At 41.6% G+C, this 12305-nt stretch overlaps 1 protein-coding gene across 1 annotated transcript; it reads left to right on the top strand.

Moving 5' to 3' along the window:
* The first annotated feature begins 4359 nt into the window (after window positions 1-4359).
* Window positions 4360-5252, top strand: LOC111071905. The gene is made up of 2 exons (XM_022363456.2): window positions 4360-4462; window positions 4533-5252. Exons 1-2 carry the CDS (start codon window positions 4455-4457, stop codon window positions 5110-5112), a joined length of 588 nt encoding a protein of 195 aa, XP_022219148.1. The 5' UTR covers window positions 4360-4454; the 3' UTR covers window positions 5113-5252.
* Window positions 5253-12305: the final 7053 nt, after the last annotated feature.

Below are 12305 nucleotides of genomic sequence, written 5' to 3'. Positions count from 1 at the left end.
TTTGGGCTGCATGGCCCGTTGGTGGGGAAATTAAATTTTGCATTGCCGCAGTGAGAGCTTTTCAGCGATCTGCTTCTCTTTTTTTTTCTATATCCCTGAGTGCCCGCATTTGTTTAACTCTAACGGTTAACGCCCACCGTGCGTATGCGTAATGACATATTCGGTGTTTTTGTTTGGATTTTGGGAACTGGTACAAGGGTTTTATGGCCATGGCCCTATGACCGTATTCGAACAGTATTTACTATGTTAAAATTGAGAGCGGAATAAGATAAATACAAATGGGGAACAGAATGGAAATTCCTGAAAATTGACATTGCATTTGACATTCTGCAACAAAAATTATTGCACATTTTTGTATTTATCTTGAATGCAAATATTTCAAATGATTTTTTTATAAAATTAAAAACAAAAATACAAATATATAAACACAGACAGAGCGAAAACATTTGTTGGAATGCCAAAAACTTTTCTCATTACAAAAGCTTTGAAAAAAAAAAAAAAGCTTGCAACCACCCGCGTTCATCGAATGCAACAAGCAAACATTCTGGGAACAAAAGTAAAACAATGCTCAATAGTTTGTCTATCCCCCCCATTCATTTGTACTTGGATAAACTTTTCGAACAATAAAAGTGCATGGAAAATATTTGCCATATGATAAAAGTTAAAGCGTCCTTGGGCCTCAAGGGAAAGTCAAATAAAAACGATGGAGCTAAACGAATATAAAAACGCAAACACACATCTTTATCAAATTAGCTAAATTATAAATCGTTTTCCTTTCCGCTTTTACCCACAGGCAGGCTCTAGTACGGAAAACTGTGCGCTGTGCACAAAAAAGGAAAGTTGTGCCGACAGCAATTTCCGCTGCTCAACTGCCAAAAATGGAAGGAAGACATATGCAAAAATTGTTGGCAACACCTTGTCAGCAGACCCTGGCAACCTAAGGACACACACACACACACAGAGGCAGAGGCAGAGGGTGTGAGGCAGCAACTTTATTTTAGCTGCAACTTTTTGCTAATTATCTACTTCGTGTCGGGGGAAATGCTGCAAGTGTTGCACGTAGCTGTGTTTTGTTTGGGGGCACAAATTGCTCGAAACATTTACATTTCCGTTACGTAATTAATAGTTGAACTTCTGCCCGACCCGCGCCACCCATGCCACCCTGCTGACAACTGTGTTTATCGCCTGACAACACATCAGGCGGCTCTCTCGGCTCAGTTTTCGACTGCATGCGCGTATAAATTATAAAAGTTTTCAGTTTTTGTCTTCAAGGAAATTAATTATAGAGCAGCAGCAGCCTAAAACCTTTGACGAGTCGAACTATGTATCGTATGTGCCATGAATTTGCTTTTACAAATCTACAAAACTTTTCAACGACTTACTCTACAATAGAAAATTGCTGTAGAGAAGCAACTGAAGAGCCACACAGTAATTGCAGAAATATTTCTTGTTTATCTGGGGGGCTGGGGCTTCACTTCTACAAATTAGAAAGTAAACTTAAATAGACCAAAATTCCTTTGGCACGGGCAGGGCAAAGTGTCTGCGTTTTCAATGTGTTAATGCCAAAAAATAAAACTAAACAAAATGCCCCGATTTCGATTATCTGGTAAACACATTAAATGGTGTGGCAGACAATGGCAGGACTGACGGACATCAGCACATAGAACCCCAGACCGAGACCGAAAAAGAAACATCTCCAGGCAAGCAGAGAGTACAGAAAAAAAATAAGAAAAGAAAGTCTCGCGTGCGCCAAAAAATATTTATTTGCCTCGAGCGGAGCCAAGGCAGCGTTAAAATAGAAATCACAGTGCCTGGTCTTACTCCACTCCTGCAGAAGGGAGGGGGAATTCTAAAGAAATGGCGGAAATACAAAGTTGAGGTATCAGACCAGGAAGTGCATATCGCGTAGGGGAAATGCTCCAGCAAAAGCAGCAGCAACAACAGCAATAAGGAAGGGCAAGAAATCGTAAATAAAATGCAATACAAATGCAGGATGCCAGGAGTGCAAACAAACCGAAGCTGAAATGCCACCAAATCACTGACAGGCCCCAAACAACAGTAATAGTTGACTAAGTGTAACACAGAAAAATTCTGAAAACTTTAATGTTTAAGCAGATCTCTTAGGTTTGTATCGTATAACGGGATTTGAATTGATTTCCAAAGCCGAAAATATTCTATAAATATCAATTTAGTGAACATTGAATATTTCCAGCACTTTGGAGCGACTTTAGATGCAGAATTCCCCAACTGAATAACCGCTGTAGTCATGTATAAAATACGCAACTCGACTGGCAAATAAAATTGCCGAGCAGTACGGGGGGGGAAAAAAAAAATCAAATGGCAGCCGACATTTGCCGTGTGGACAACCGCATTTCTATCTGTGTGTTCGTTCGTTCGCCTTGATATGCCACAAAAGAGTGAAACAGCGCGCGGAGAGCATGGCAAAGCTCTAACTCTATTTTTCGGCTCTTGGGAAATTGGAAAATTTCAAATCACGTAGTGCAAAGAAATTCGCGTTTTGCGTGGCACACACATTCACTCTCTCTGACTCGCTCTTACGTTTATTTTTTTGATAAGCAACTCGTTGGCAAACGAATAAATCTCTAAGCCAAATAAAGAATGCAATTTTATGGCCCCTATCCTCTCCCCATCACCATCCTCTTTTTGCTGGCATATGAAAAGTTAAAATTGGTTCAAACTTAACACCAAGATCCAAAGAACCCTTCCCCATCCATGAACTCATTTGGTAAGCAATAAAAAAAAACTTGTTGCCAGGCACCACCAAACATTGTTTGTCTTTTGTGCCTTTTCTCACCTCCGATCTAAGGCAACCTTTTTCATGGCTTCTTTACATTGTTGTTGTTGTTGTTTCTGTGCATAAGTCAGGCGTGGGTTTTTGGTGCGGTGGGGGTGAAAATTTAAATTTTCAAATCAAAATACTTCTGACACGGTAAACACCACGCCCAGTGGCTCGCATTATTGCACGCCTTGCATGTGTCAACAGTGGTGGGGGACAGGAGCAGGGACAGGGATAGAGCCTGGAAGTATGCACTGTTTGTTTAGGTGTCCGAGTTACACATTTCGCCCATTTTCAGTCATTGTTGTACTACTAGTACCCTACCAAATGGCAGAGTATATAGCTGAAGTGTGAGTGGTTTAAGAGCAACCCTATCAGAGGGGCTCATATGCTTGCCATGCAGATTGAGATGCATTTTGGTACAAGTATATATAAAGTATGTTGTTCGTGATCTATCATCTATCTATAATTTAAAAAGATATAAAGAAAGGTGCGTAAGGGTACCTAAAACTTCGTCATTTGAATTCCGTTTCCCTACCTTTTTTTCGGTTGACTCTTTTGAGCAAAAGTTTACGAGTATTGCACACTGTGTGTGTGTCGTCTCCCCTTTTCGGTATTGTTGTGTGCTCTCTATGTGGTGGGCGTGATGGGGGTTTAAGTTTTCCCGCAGGCTTTAGTTGTTCAACCAAGTACAAGCAATAAAGGTTTCTACTTTATGACAGTGTTAGCATGAGGTGGGTTGGGGATGGGATGAGTAGCCAAATCCTACCCGCTATAAATGCGATTTTTGGCTTTATAATTATATGGAATTCACTGACATAACCCACACACAAACAAAACCGATTTTTACAGTTCACTTAACCTGCACACAAAATTTAGCAAGTTAGTTTCTAATAATGAACAAAAATTCGAAACGAATTTTAGCAATTTTATTCACTAGATTTACAATCGAATTAATTAATGTGTCAATGGGAAAAGTCAGCAAAGCATTTTACACCATTTTACATGATTTTATTAAATTAGCAAGCAAATGTGCGCCAATGTGCAATGAAATTAATTATCTGCATGCGCATAAAAAGTATCAAATACAAAAAAATATAATAAAAGAGAGCATCGTTTATGGATTAGCTTTGGCTATTGACTGTTGGCAAATGCGAAATGACACTTTGTTGCCCCTAATAAGTATTAGTGCATTCAACATTGAAAATCAAATTAAATGCGAATTATATTGAACAATATTCTGCAGTGGTCAGTTTGTAACTTACTTTTCAGAGTTTTATATGAAAAACTGAAGCTAACCACCGGCAAACACTGATGACAGGTGATTCGGCAATTAAATATAATTTAGTGTGACAGGTAACCGCAATCAAATATGCTTTAAATCGATGCGCAATAAAAAAATGTCCTTTTTTACGTACCGAAAAATCATCTCTATGATAGTAGAATATTTATTTTTTACTTTATTTATATGTATTTACTTTCCGTTCTAAGTTTCAATGTTTTATGTTTTTTTCTGTGTCATAGTAGGCTGTAAAATATTTTGTATAGCAGGAGTCTAAATATTTCCTAATTTATTTTATTGTCAATCCGAACGCCAAACAGTAAAGATCAATATTTTTCACAGTGAATTTTTTTTTTATTTTTTCATTTACACAAAATGACAAGGTAAAATTAATCTGATCTAGTTATCTCTGGAATTTGCTTTGCTTATCGTGTAATTGTTTTTTTGGAACAGCCGCAACACAACCGGAAAACTGCTGGTGGACTTGGTTCAATGCATTGATGAGCCCATTGGTTACGAGTATATCATGCAGATGATGGCGGATGCCACAGCGCAGAAACTGAGCACACCAGCACGCAGGACTGTGCGTGAAACCCTGGATGCTGCCGTTAAGCTTGGGTTCCTACAACGCAATCAACGCGGCAAGTTTAAGGGGTCTCCGCTAGCTCCAGAAACCACGCTCACCATTTTGACTGCTGAAGATATGGCGGATAACTGCTGTGACATCGACAAATCAGTGGACCATACTTCAGCTGCATTTAGTGTGGAAGGGGTGACAGGGCGCAAGAAGAACCGTCGCGGGGCACTAAAACTGATGGACTGTGACAGCTTGATGACCGCAGCCTCTACTTCTCGTCGTGAACGTAGTGCCCGTCGTGGAAAGTCTGCCAAGGCCCGCAATAAAAAAAGCGGTGGCCATTCGATGGCTAAGGGGCGCAGATCTGGTGGCGCTTTCTTCAAGTATTGCGTGAAGCCTAAACCAGGACATAAGATATGTCTGCACTGTCAGCGCAAGAAGGCTCTACAAAATTAATACCAAAACATCCTGAGGCAAACATCAAAATTTAGCGTTTATTTCCAAATTAAGTAACTCATTTGTGTTGGTATTATTTGAGAGGTTTTCGGAATTTCGTTTTTATATGAAAATATTATTAAATGTTATTGCGACATGTACAACTGGTAGCTCTCTTAGTTTCTTGGTTAAAAGGGGAAAAACTAAAGCAAATCAACTACCAAAATGGGTACAAGATTTACAGCTTTTTACACTTTTTAACAACTATTTAGCAGCAGGTCAGCAGCTCTCGCTCTTAACAATTAAGTTTAACCCATTGTCCTTGGCCTTGTGTATGATGCTGACTGCAGTTAATGTCATACGAAATTCTCTTGTCTAAAAACTCCCTTTCCGTCATACTGAAACTCGGAAACTTTTTTTCCTTTTTGCATATTTTCGGGCACGTTCTGCACTCTGTTTTTTGTGTGTAGTGCCAAGTCATAATTTCTTTATATTACTGTCCTTGGCCCTCTTTCATGATTTTTTTGCTGTTGTTCTTCTTGTTGTTGCGTGCTCGTCTTTGGATGGCAGTGCAACATTTGCTTTGTGCAACATTTTAATTACGCATTCAGTTGGCGCAGACTCGCAAGAATTATGGCCCAGAAGGAGCAGCAAGAGCAGCAGCAGGACGACGGACGGACGGACGGATGCAGGTCCTGCTGCCGCGGCAGGAGTCAGCTGCTTGCCACTCCCACTTAGTTTAACATTTCGCGCTATTTATGCATAATTTAACCATTTTATTTTATTATTTGTGCTCTCCCGACTGCTTGTTTCTGCCTCTTGTTGCAAATAAATGGCTGCAAATATGCAAAAATAATGTACACGGCCCCTCTGCACACCCGCTAAAAACATTGTTGCAATGCTAAAACTTTTGATGGGCAGGCATAGGTTTTTTGTTTTTGTTTTGTTTGGCACAGCAACAGCTTGAATAAATGTTTTGATCGGGTTAACTTCGGCCTGGCCGTCACATTTTATGGGCCCCAAAGTGAGCATAAAATCTTAGCAATTCCCAAATTTATCATAAAAAAACTAGTTAGAGGACTTGTACGGCCTGAAGGGTTCCGTTCCGAGTTCCGTTTTGGGTACAAGTAAAACATTTTAAGTTTAATGGCAATTAACCTTCGCGCTACGAGCAAAATTAAAATCATGAGCCTGAAATAACCCGCGTATGTGGCTCTACATAAATCTACAACCTCCCAGCCATCTAGAGGTTGGTGTCCCTGGCAAAGTGGTGGAACAAGGACTGAGGCAGACATGACACGTATTTATAGCACGCCAACGACCTACACTTGGGCCTCCACATTGCTAATACGCCATGTTGGCTGATGCTCAGTTTTCTGCCTGTTCTTTGTTTTATGTGCGAGTGCATGTACGAGTGTGTGTGTAGTACCCACACACACATTCACACCCTCACACAGACAGGCAGGAACTTACATATTTCGAGTGCAAGTCAAGTCTCTCACTGGCTCTGACTCTGGCTCTATCTCTGGCTCTTCCATGCTGCACTTCTTGCTGGCACGCCTTGGCATTTGTATTAGCTGATTGTGTGGGTGGGTGGGGATGCTGTGGCTGTAGCTGTGGCTCGCTTGCCGCATACAAGCTCGTAAATTGAATAAAAGTTCAAATGTTGGCAATTAATATAACGAAAAAGTTAATGCCAAGGATCCGGGCGCTGCATCCACAACCAACTGTGGCTGTGGCTCGCGCTCCGGCTCAGAGTTCCAAGCTGCAGCTGGAGCGTTGAACAATTGCCTTGGTTAACCCCCTGGGGCGCCCAGTACATGAAGTACAAGATTGCCAAGACTCGGAAATATTTGATAACTTTGTACAATTTTTCTATGTAAAGAATTTATAGTTTAAATCCCATGAAAGTTTCAAGCCGGAAACAAATCTCTTTTTGCAGTTGCCTCTCCCTTGGGGATTCAATTAATGAAGTATGTTGTATTTTTACAACATTCCTTCTGCACAGAATCCTCCAAAGCATGTATGTATGTATGTACTTCCATGTCTGTCGGGCAATTAATTTTGTTAAAATTGTCTGTGTCTGTGTATCTGTGCTCTGGGTGTCTGCATCGTAGCTGTGGAATTTACCTCTTCCTTTTAGCCTTTTGCCGAGATTGTGGCACACGCTAATTGCTCGAAACGGTTGCAAACCTCTTACCCCCAGCCAACTACCAGCCACTCCATTCCACCATCAATTTGTGCTCCTTTTTCCAGGGGCTTCTCGCACCATTGTAATGAAGTCGTGCAGCATTTGGAAATCGTTGCACAGAGAGAGAGAGAGAGCTCGAGCTCTGAAAAACAATGCCGTGCAGGACTCCTATGCTTCGGTTCTGTTTAGTAATTTTTCGCAAAAACCTATTGCACATTTGCTGCAGTTCACACTTGTTGTGTGTGTGCTGAGTGTGTGCCCCAGTTGTTATGCCTCATTGTTCTTGTAATTTAATTGCTGTTCAAGTTGTTGGCTGTAGCCACCACAATACCCAGAGAGAGACCTGTGACCATTTCTGTTGTTTCGAAAATCAAAATCCGCATTAATACGGCACAAAGCCGCTCCATTGATACTATATGTGGTTGTAATTTTCCAGTGATATTCAAAACGAGAACAACCTTCGGAAACAACAATTTGAAACATTTTCTTTTAGCAGCTGCTTTGGCCATTTGCTTGATCATAAACTTAATATTAGGGCAAATTGTTTGAAGCCAACTTTAAATTGTTGTTTTGTGTGCTTGTGTGTGTTTGCCAAATGATTTGTAGCACTGAAACACAACGTTGTAATGGCTGTTAATGCGTTTTATGATGCCCCCTAATGTGCAGCGTTTTCCTTTTAATTATTTAAAGGCGCACACCATGCGTATGCTTGATATTTAATAAATGACAGCCATTTGGCAGAGAAGAAGACTTGGCGTAAATGGATATCGTTCCGTTCCGCCTTTGGTGAAGCAATTTCCATCATCTGACTCGCACTCGCGCACGTTTCTTATTCCCCCCCCCCGTTGGTCTGGGCAACCGACGACGACTCCGCTCCTGTTGATATTTGTTTGGCTACCACCAAACGCAAGCGGCGCAAACAAGGCGAAAGGCAAATCTAATTTCTGGAGCACAACTCGCAAAAGATTACGCAACAGCAACAACAAACAAAAAATGGCCGCCAGAGAGTGAGAGAAAAAACAGCTAGAGCCAAAGAAAAATCAAGCAAATGTCTGAAAGTCGGGTGGCGTGGCTGCTGAAACGTATGCACTGCATGTGTGTGGCATAAATCAAAGCTAGACAATTTTTGGCTGTGGGGAAAACATGAGGAGTGAAATAAGAAAAACAAGTGGGGAATGCTGGCATGGAGAGCCGAAGTTTGGGATACTCTAGTAGATAAATTCTATATATGGGGGTTATATCTAGTAAAAACTCCACTGAAGTGCAAAGAAATAATGTTTCCTACCCTACCCCTTGGTAGTGTATGCCCAAACAACAACAAGCGGTAGCAGCAGCGGAACGGCCCAAAAAGGGAAGAAATCAAAAGTAAGTGACAAGCAGACAGGCAGACGCACACAAAACACATGTGCACCGCAAACAAACAGGATGTTCGGGCTGTATGGATGTGTGTGAGTGTGTGCGTGTGGGGTTCGTCCTGCTATGCTTGACAAGTTGCTCTTTGAATATTTAGAAAGCTCCATACGGTGCCCCCATGAAACGTTTAAGTACTTTAATTGTTCTGTGTCGAGCTGTTGACAAGAGACGCTCACAAAAACTCTTGAGGGTGAGAAAAGATAAATGTTTGTTGTCAGGGCAAAGTGGTGTACATAGGGAGTACATACCTATATGGAGAAATGTATTTTTCTTTAATCTTTCAAACGTAAATTACACTTTAAATAAATACTTCTATGCTTGATTAATTCCACTCTCCCACCCTCTCTCTGTCTCTAGCTTAGCCTCATATTTTTCTGTAACTTTGGTGCAAAACTGTTTTCAATTATTTTTCCCATTTTACATTTTCCCGTTGCAGACACACACACACACAATTCAGTTCTTATCAGAGCTCAATAAATTGCTGTCTCAACACAAAACGCACACCTGTGTCTGGGGCCAGAGGATTAGGAGCTGTCAGCCAACTGCGAGAGTTGCTTAACCTCTCTCTCTCTCTCTGGCTGGGTGAATGGCAGTACCAGTCCCCCCACCCAGTCTCTATATACATTTTCCATTTATTTTCTGTTTTTTTTTTAATCACTCCTCTTGGACGAAATCCCGACCCCCAACTCTGCCAGACAGTTGGGTACACAAAATATGTCAGCAAACGAAAAAGAAAGAAAACATCTAGCAATGTTTCCTTAGACACTGCCCAGACAATGGACCTCCGCCGCTCGGCTCATGTCAGGCGCATTTTTACTGTCTGCCTGTCACTGGACTAAACTTTACTTTTGCAGGGATTCGCTTTATTTTCAACCGAAAAACCGCACTGACAACTTCGGTGATTTGGACTGGCATTCAGTGCCAACAAAGGCAACAGCAGCGAATGGAGCGAGCAGCAATTATGTGCGAGGATTGATGAATGGCCAACAACAATTGCATTATCCATTTGGTTAATGCTGAATGCAAATCATCGTGTGTGTGTGTGTGTGTGGGCGCTATATAATTGATTGGGCCTCTGCCTCAGCCTCAGCATAAAAGTATTGACTCCTTTCGGTTTGCTTTTACGTATAGAGCAAAACCGCAGTAACCGCAAGGGATTACTACATCAGAAATAACCGCAAAAGAGGTTAATGCACTCTGTTACACATCGAAAATCAACCTTCAATGGCTTTCAAAAGGCCACTGCTGCTGTCAAACTCATATGTGTGTGTTTCCTTTCTCATTTGATATTTATTAATGGAAACAAAAATGTGGGTAAGAGCCAAACCAAAAATTGAATGCATCAGCGAACCAGTTAATATTAAATTACCGCATCAATAAGCAGCAGAAAAATTTGATTGAACAACAATTTCTAGAGGACGAACTATGCTGAGATTGAGCTTGAGGCTTGTTGCCTTCCCCACAAACATCAAACGCTTCATAAACGCGAAGCATAACCCAAAAATAAAAGATAGTTAGGACGGAAGGAAGAAAAAACTTATGACTCCCAAGGGAGACACTTGAGTGACTACAAGAAAGGGGGTAAGCTAAAGACCCTGAAGTGAGGAAGGGGGGCTATGGAGTAGATATGTAAGAAACCGAAACTATTTCTTTGCGCAACGTTGTGGAAAATTAAAAACGCCCATTCCAGTGGTGGCTGCTGCCAAGCCTAACTTCAGAGACCGCCTACTGTGGCAGACTTTACTGGATGGCTGAGGCTGGCTCCTCTGATGATGCCTCTTCTCTTGCTTATTAATAACTGCGGCAGCAGCAAAACAGCTATTAGACTTAACATACTCAGTGCCAGGGATAACCCAGATATGCCCTAGAGAGCGGCCATTGAACCTACAGGCACAGGCACTGTAGGCTGTAGGCTGGAGGTTTCCACTTTCAATTGGAATTAGTGGAGAGCCTCTGCCTGCCTGTCTGTCTAATCAGCACTCGCATTACGTATACGTACAGCCCAGACTGTCATAATTTCGCCTTTATTGATTTATTAGAACGGAATGTTTGTTTAGCTCCTCCCCCACCACCCCATTCCACCCTTCCACCAAATGCGTATGACAGGCCGATAAGCGACATATTTTGGCCTGGTTTTTAGAATTTGCATAAATTACATTCCATTGACAGCGCTGCGGCAAATGAGTGATTTTAATTTTGAATTAAGTTTGTTTGTTTGTTGTTAGCAGAGGGCATATATAGCTCGAACCACATAATCCCCGCCGAAGCTAATCTACCATCAGAGAGAGACCTGTTATAACTATAATGCCAAGTTGCCTTTAGCCTTGCGCCAGCATTGATTAAAGTCGAATCCAAGGCAAAAATCTAGCACAAGAATGCAATTGTACTTAGAAAAAAAACCCCCAGTATAATAAAGGATAGGGTGGTGGTCCAATGGGCAGAGTCGTCGTTGGATAAGCTGCGGCGAACATCATTTATAAAAATGGCTCGGCATTTGTGGATGCGGCCGTGCGGTGAACAGCGCGAAACCAAAACGCATTCAGGCAAACAATTGCAATTGTAATTGAGCCGAGACTCCTCCTCACTGTCTCTCTGTGGATGTGTGCGTGTGTGTGCCTGAATATCTGTATTTGTGTGTGTGTGTGTGTGTGTTAACTGTCTTGGTGTGAGTGTGCACAGCGAAACGCAAGAGAGAGAGGGAGAGCGAGTCTGTTTGCATTGTTATTTCTACGTACAGCGCGCTGTAGCGGTGGGTCGATGGGTTGCCCATTGCCTCGTTCTCATTCGTGTTCGGTCGCTTAGTGGCAATAAAAAGAATGCTCATTCCATAGGGAAATTATGAAAGCGGATTTCTTTTGTTTAGAATCGTTTCTAGATTGCATGCAGCGAAGCGGCGGGCCCCATACACACATGTCTGAAAATATACATGTGGTGTGTGTGTGTGTGTCTGTGTGAGAGAGAGCAGCTTTATGGCCATTTCCGCTTATTGCTAATGCGACTGCTGCTGCACAGATATTTGCGATTACACGAACGCCTCGCACCATGCGAGTCTAATGTTGATTGCAGCATCAGATATTTATTAATTTCCAAGGATACATAACCACCACTTCTCCTCCCCCTAACAGGCACTGGGTTGAACGAAAGAGTTGAAGTGCCGTCTCAGGGGGATTTTCTTGGGATTAAAATATGTTATAAAGTTCAAGCTATAGTTAGGCAAAAACTTTCATTAGCTTAAATGTTTATTTAATTAATTGAGAACTGTATAACTTAGCCAGATGATAGTCGTTGGCTCCTTTCAGGGATATTTGCAGGAATAGACCAATTTAAATCATTTTCAATCTTTGCCTAAGGGCATTCAGCCTTCGTTTTTCTTATTTAATTCTTACTTCTTAGCATTTCCATAGCGTATTATATGCAATGCAATAAAAAGCAATAACTATAATTAAGGCGATGCCTTATAGCAGCTAAAAATTCTGCACAAATGATTGCTTCCCTTTAGAGTTCAACTTGTTCTGCTTTTATGACTGGCAAATGCAATGCAATGCAATGCAATGAAGCCAGGAAGGAGTCAAGAAAAATTATGTGCGCTCTGCTCCCCAAGTGCCATACG

The sequence above is a fragment of the Drosophila obscura genome, unplaced genomic scaffold, assembly GCF_018151105.1.
Source record: "Drosophila obscura isolate BZ-5 IFL unplaced genomic scaffold, ASM1815110v1 contig_4, whole genome shotgun sequence".
In the NCBI taxonomy this organism is placed as follows: Eukaryota; Metazoa; Arthropoda; class Insecta; order Diptera; family Drosophilidae; genus Drosophila; species Drosophila obscura.
The sequence above is the reverse complement of the archived record's forward strand: the minus strand, read 5'-3'. Positions and strand labels throughout refer to the sequence as shown.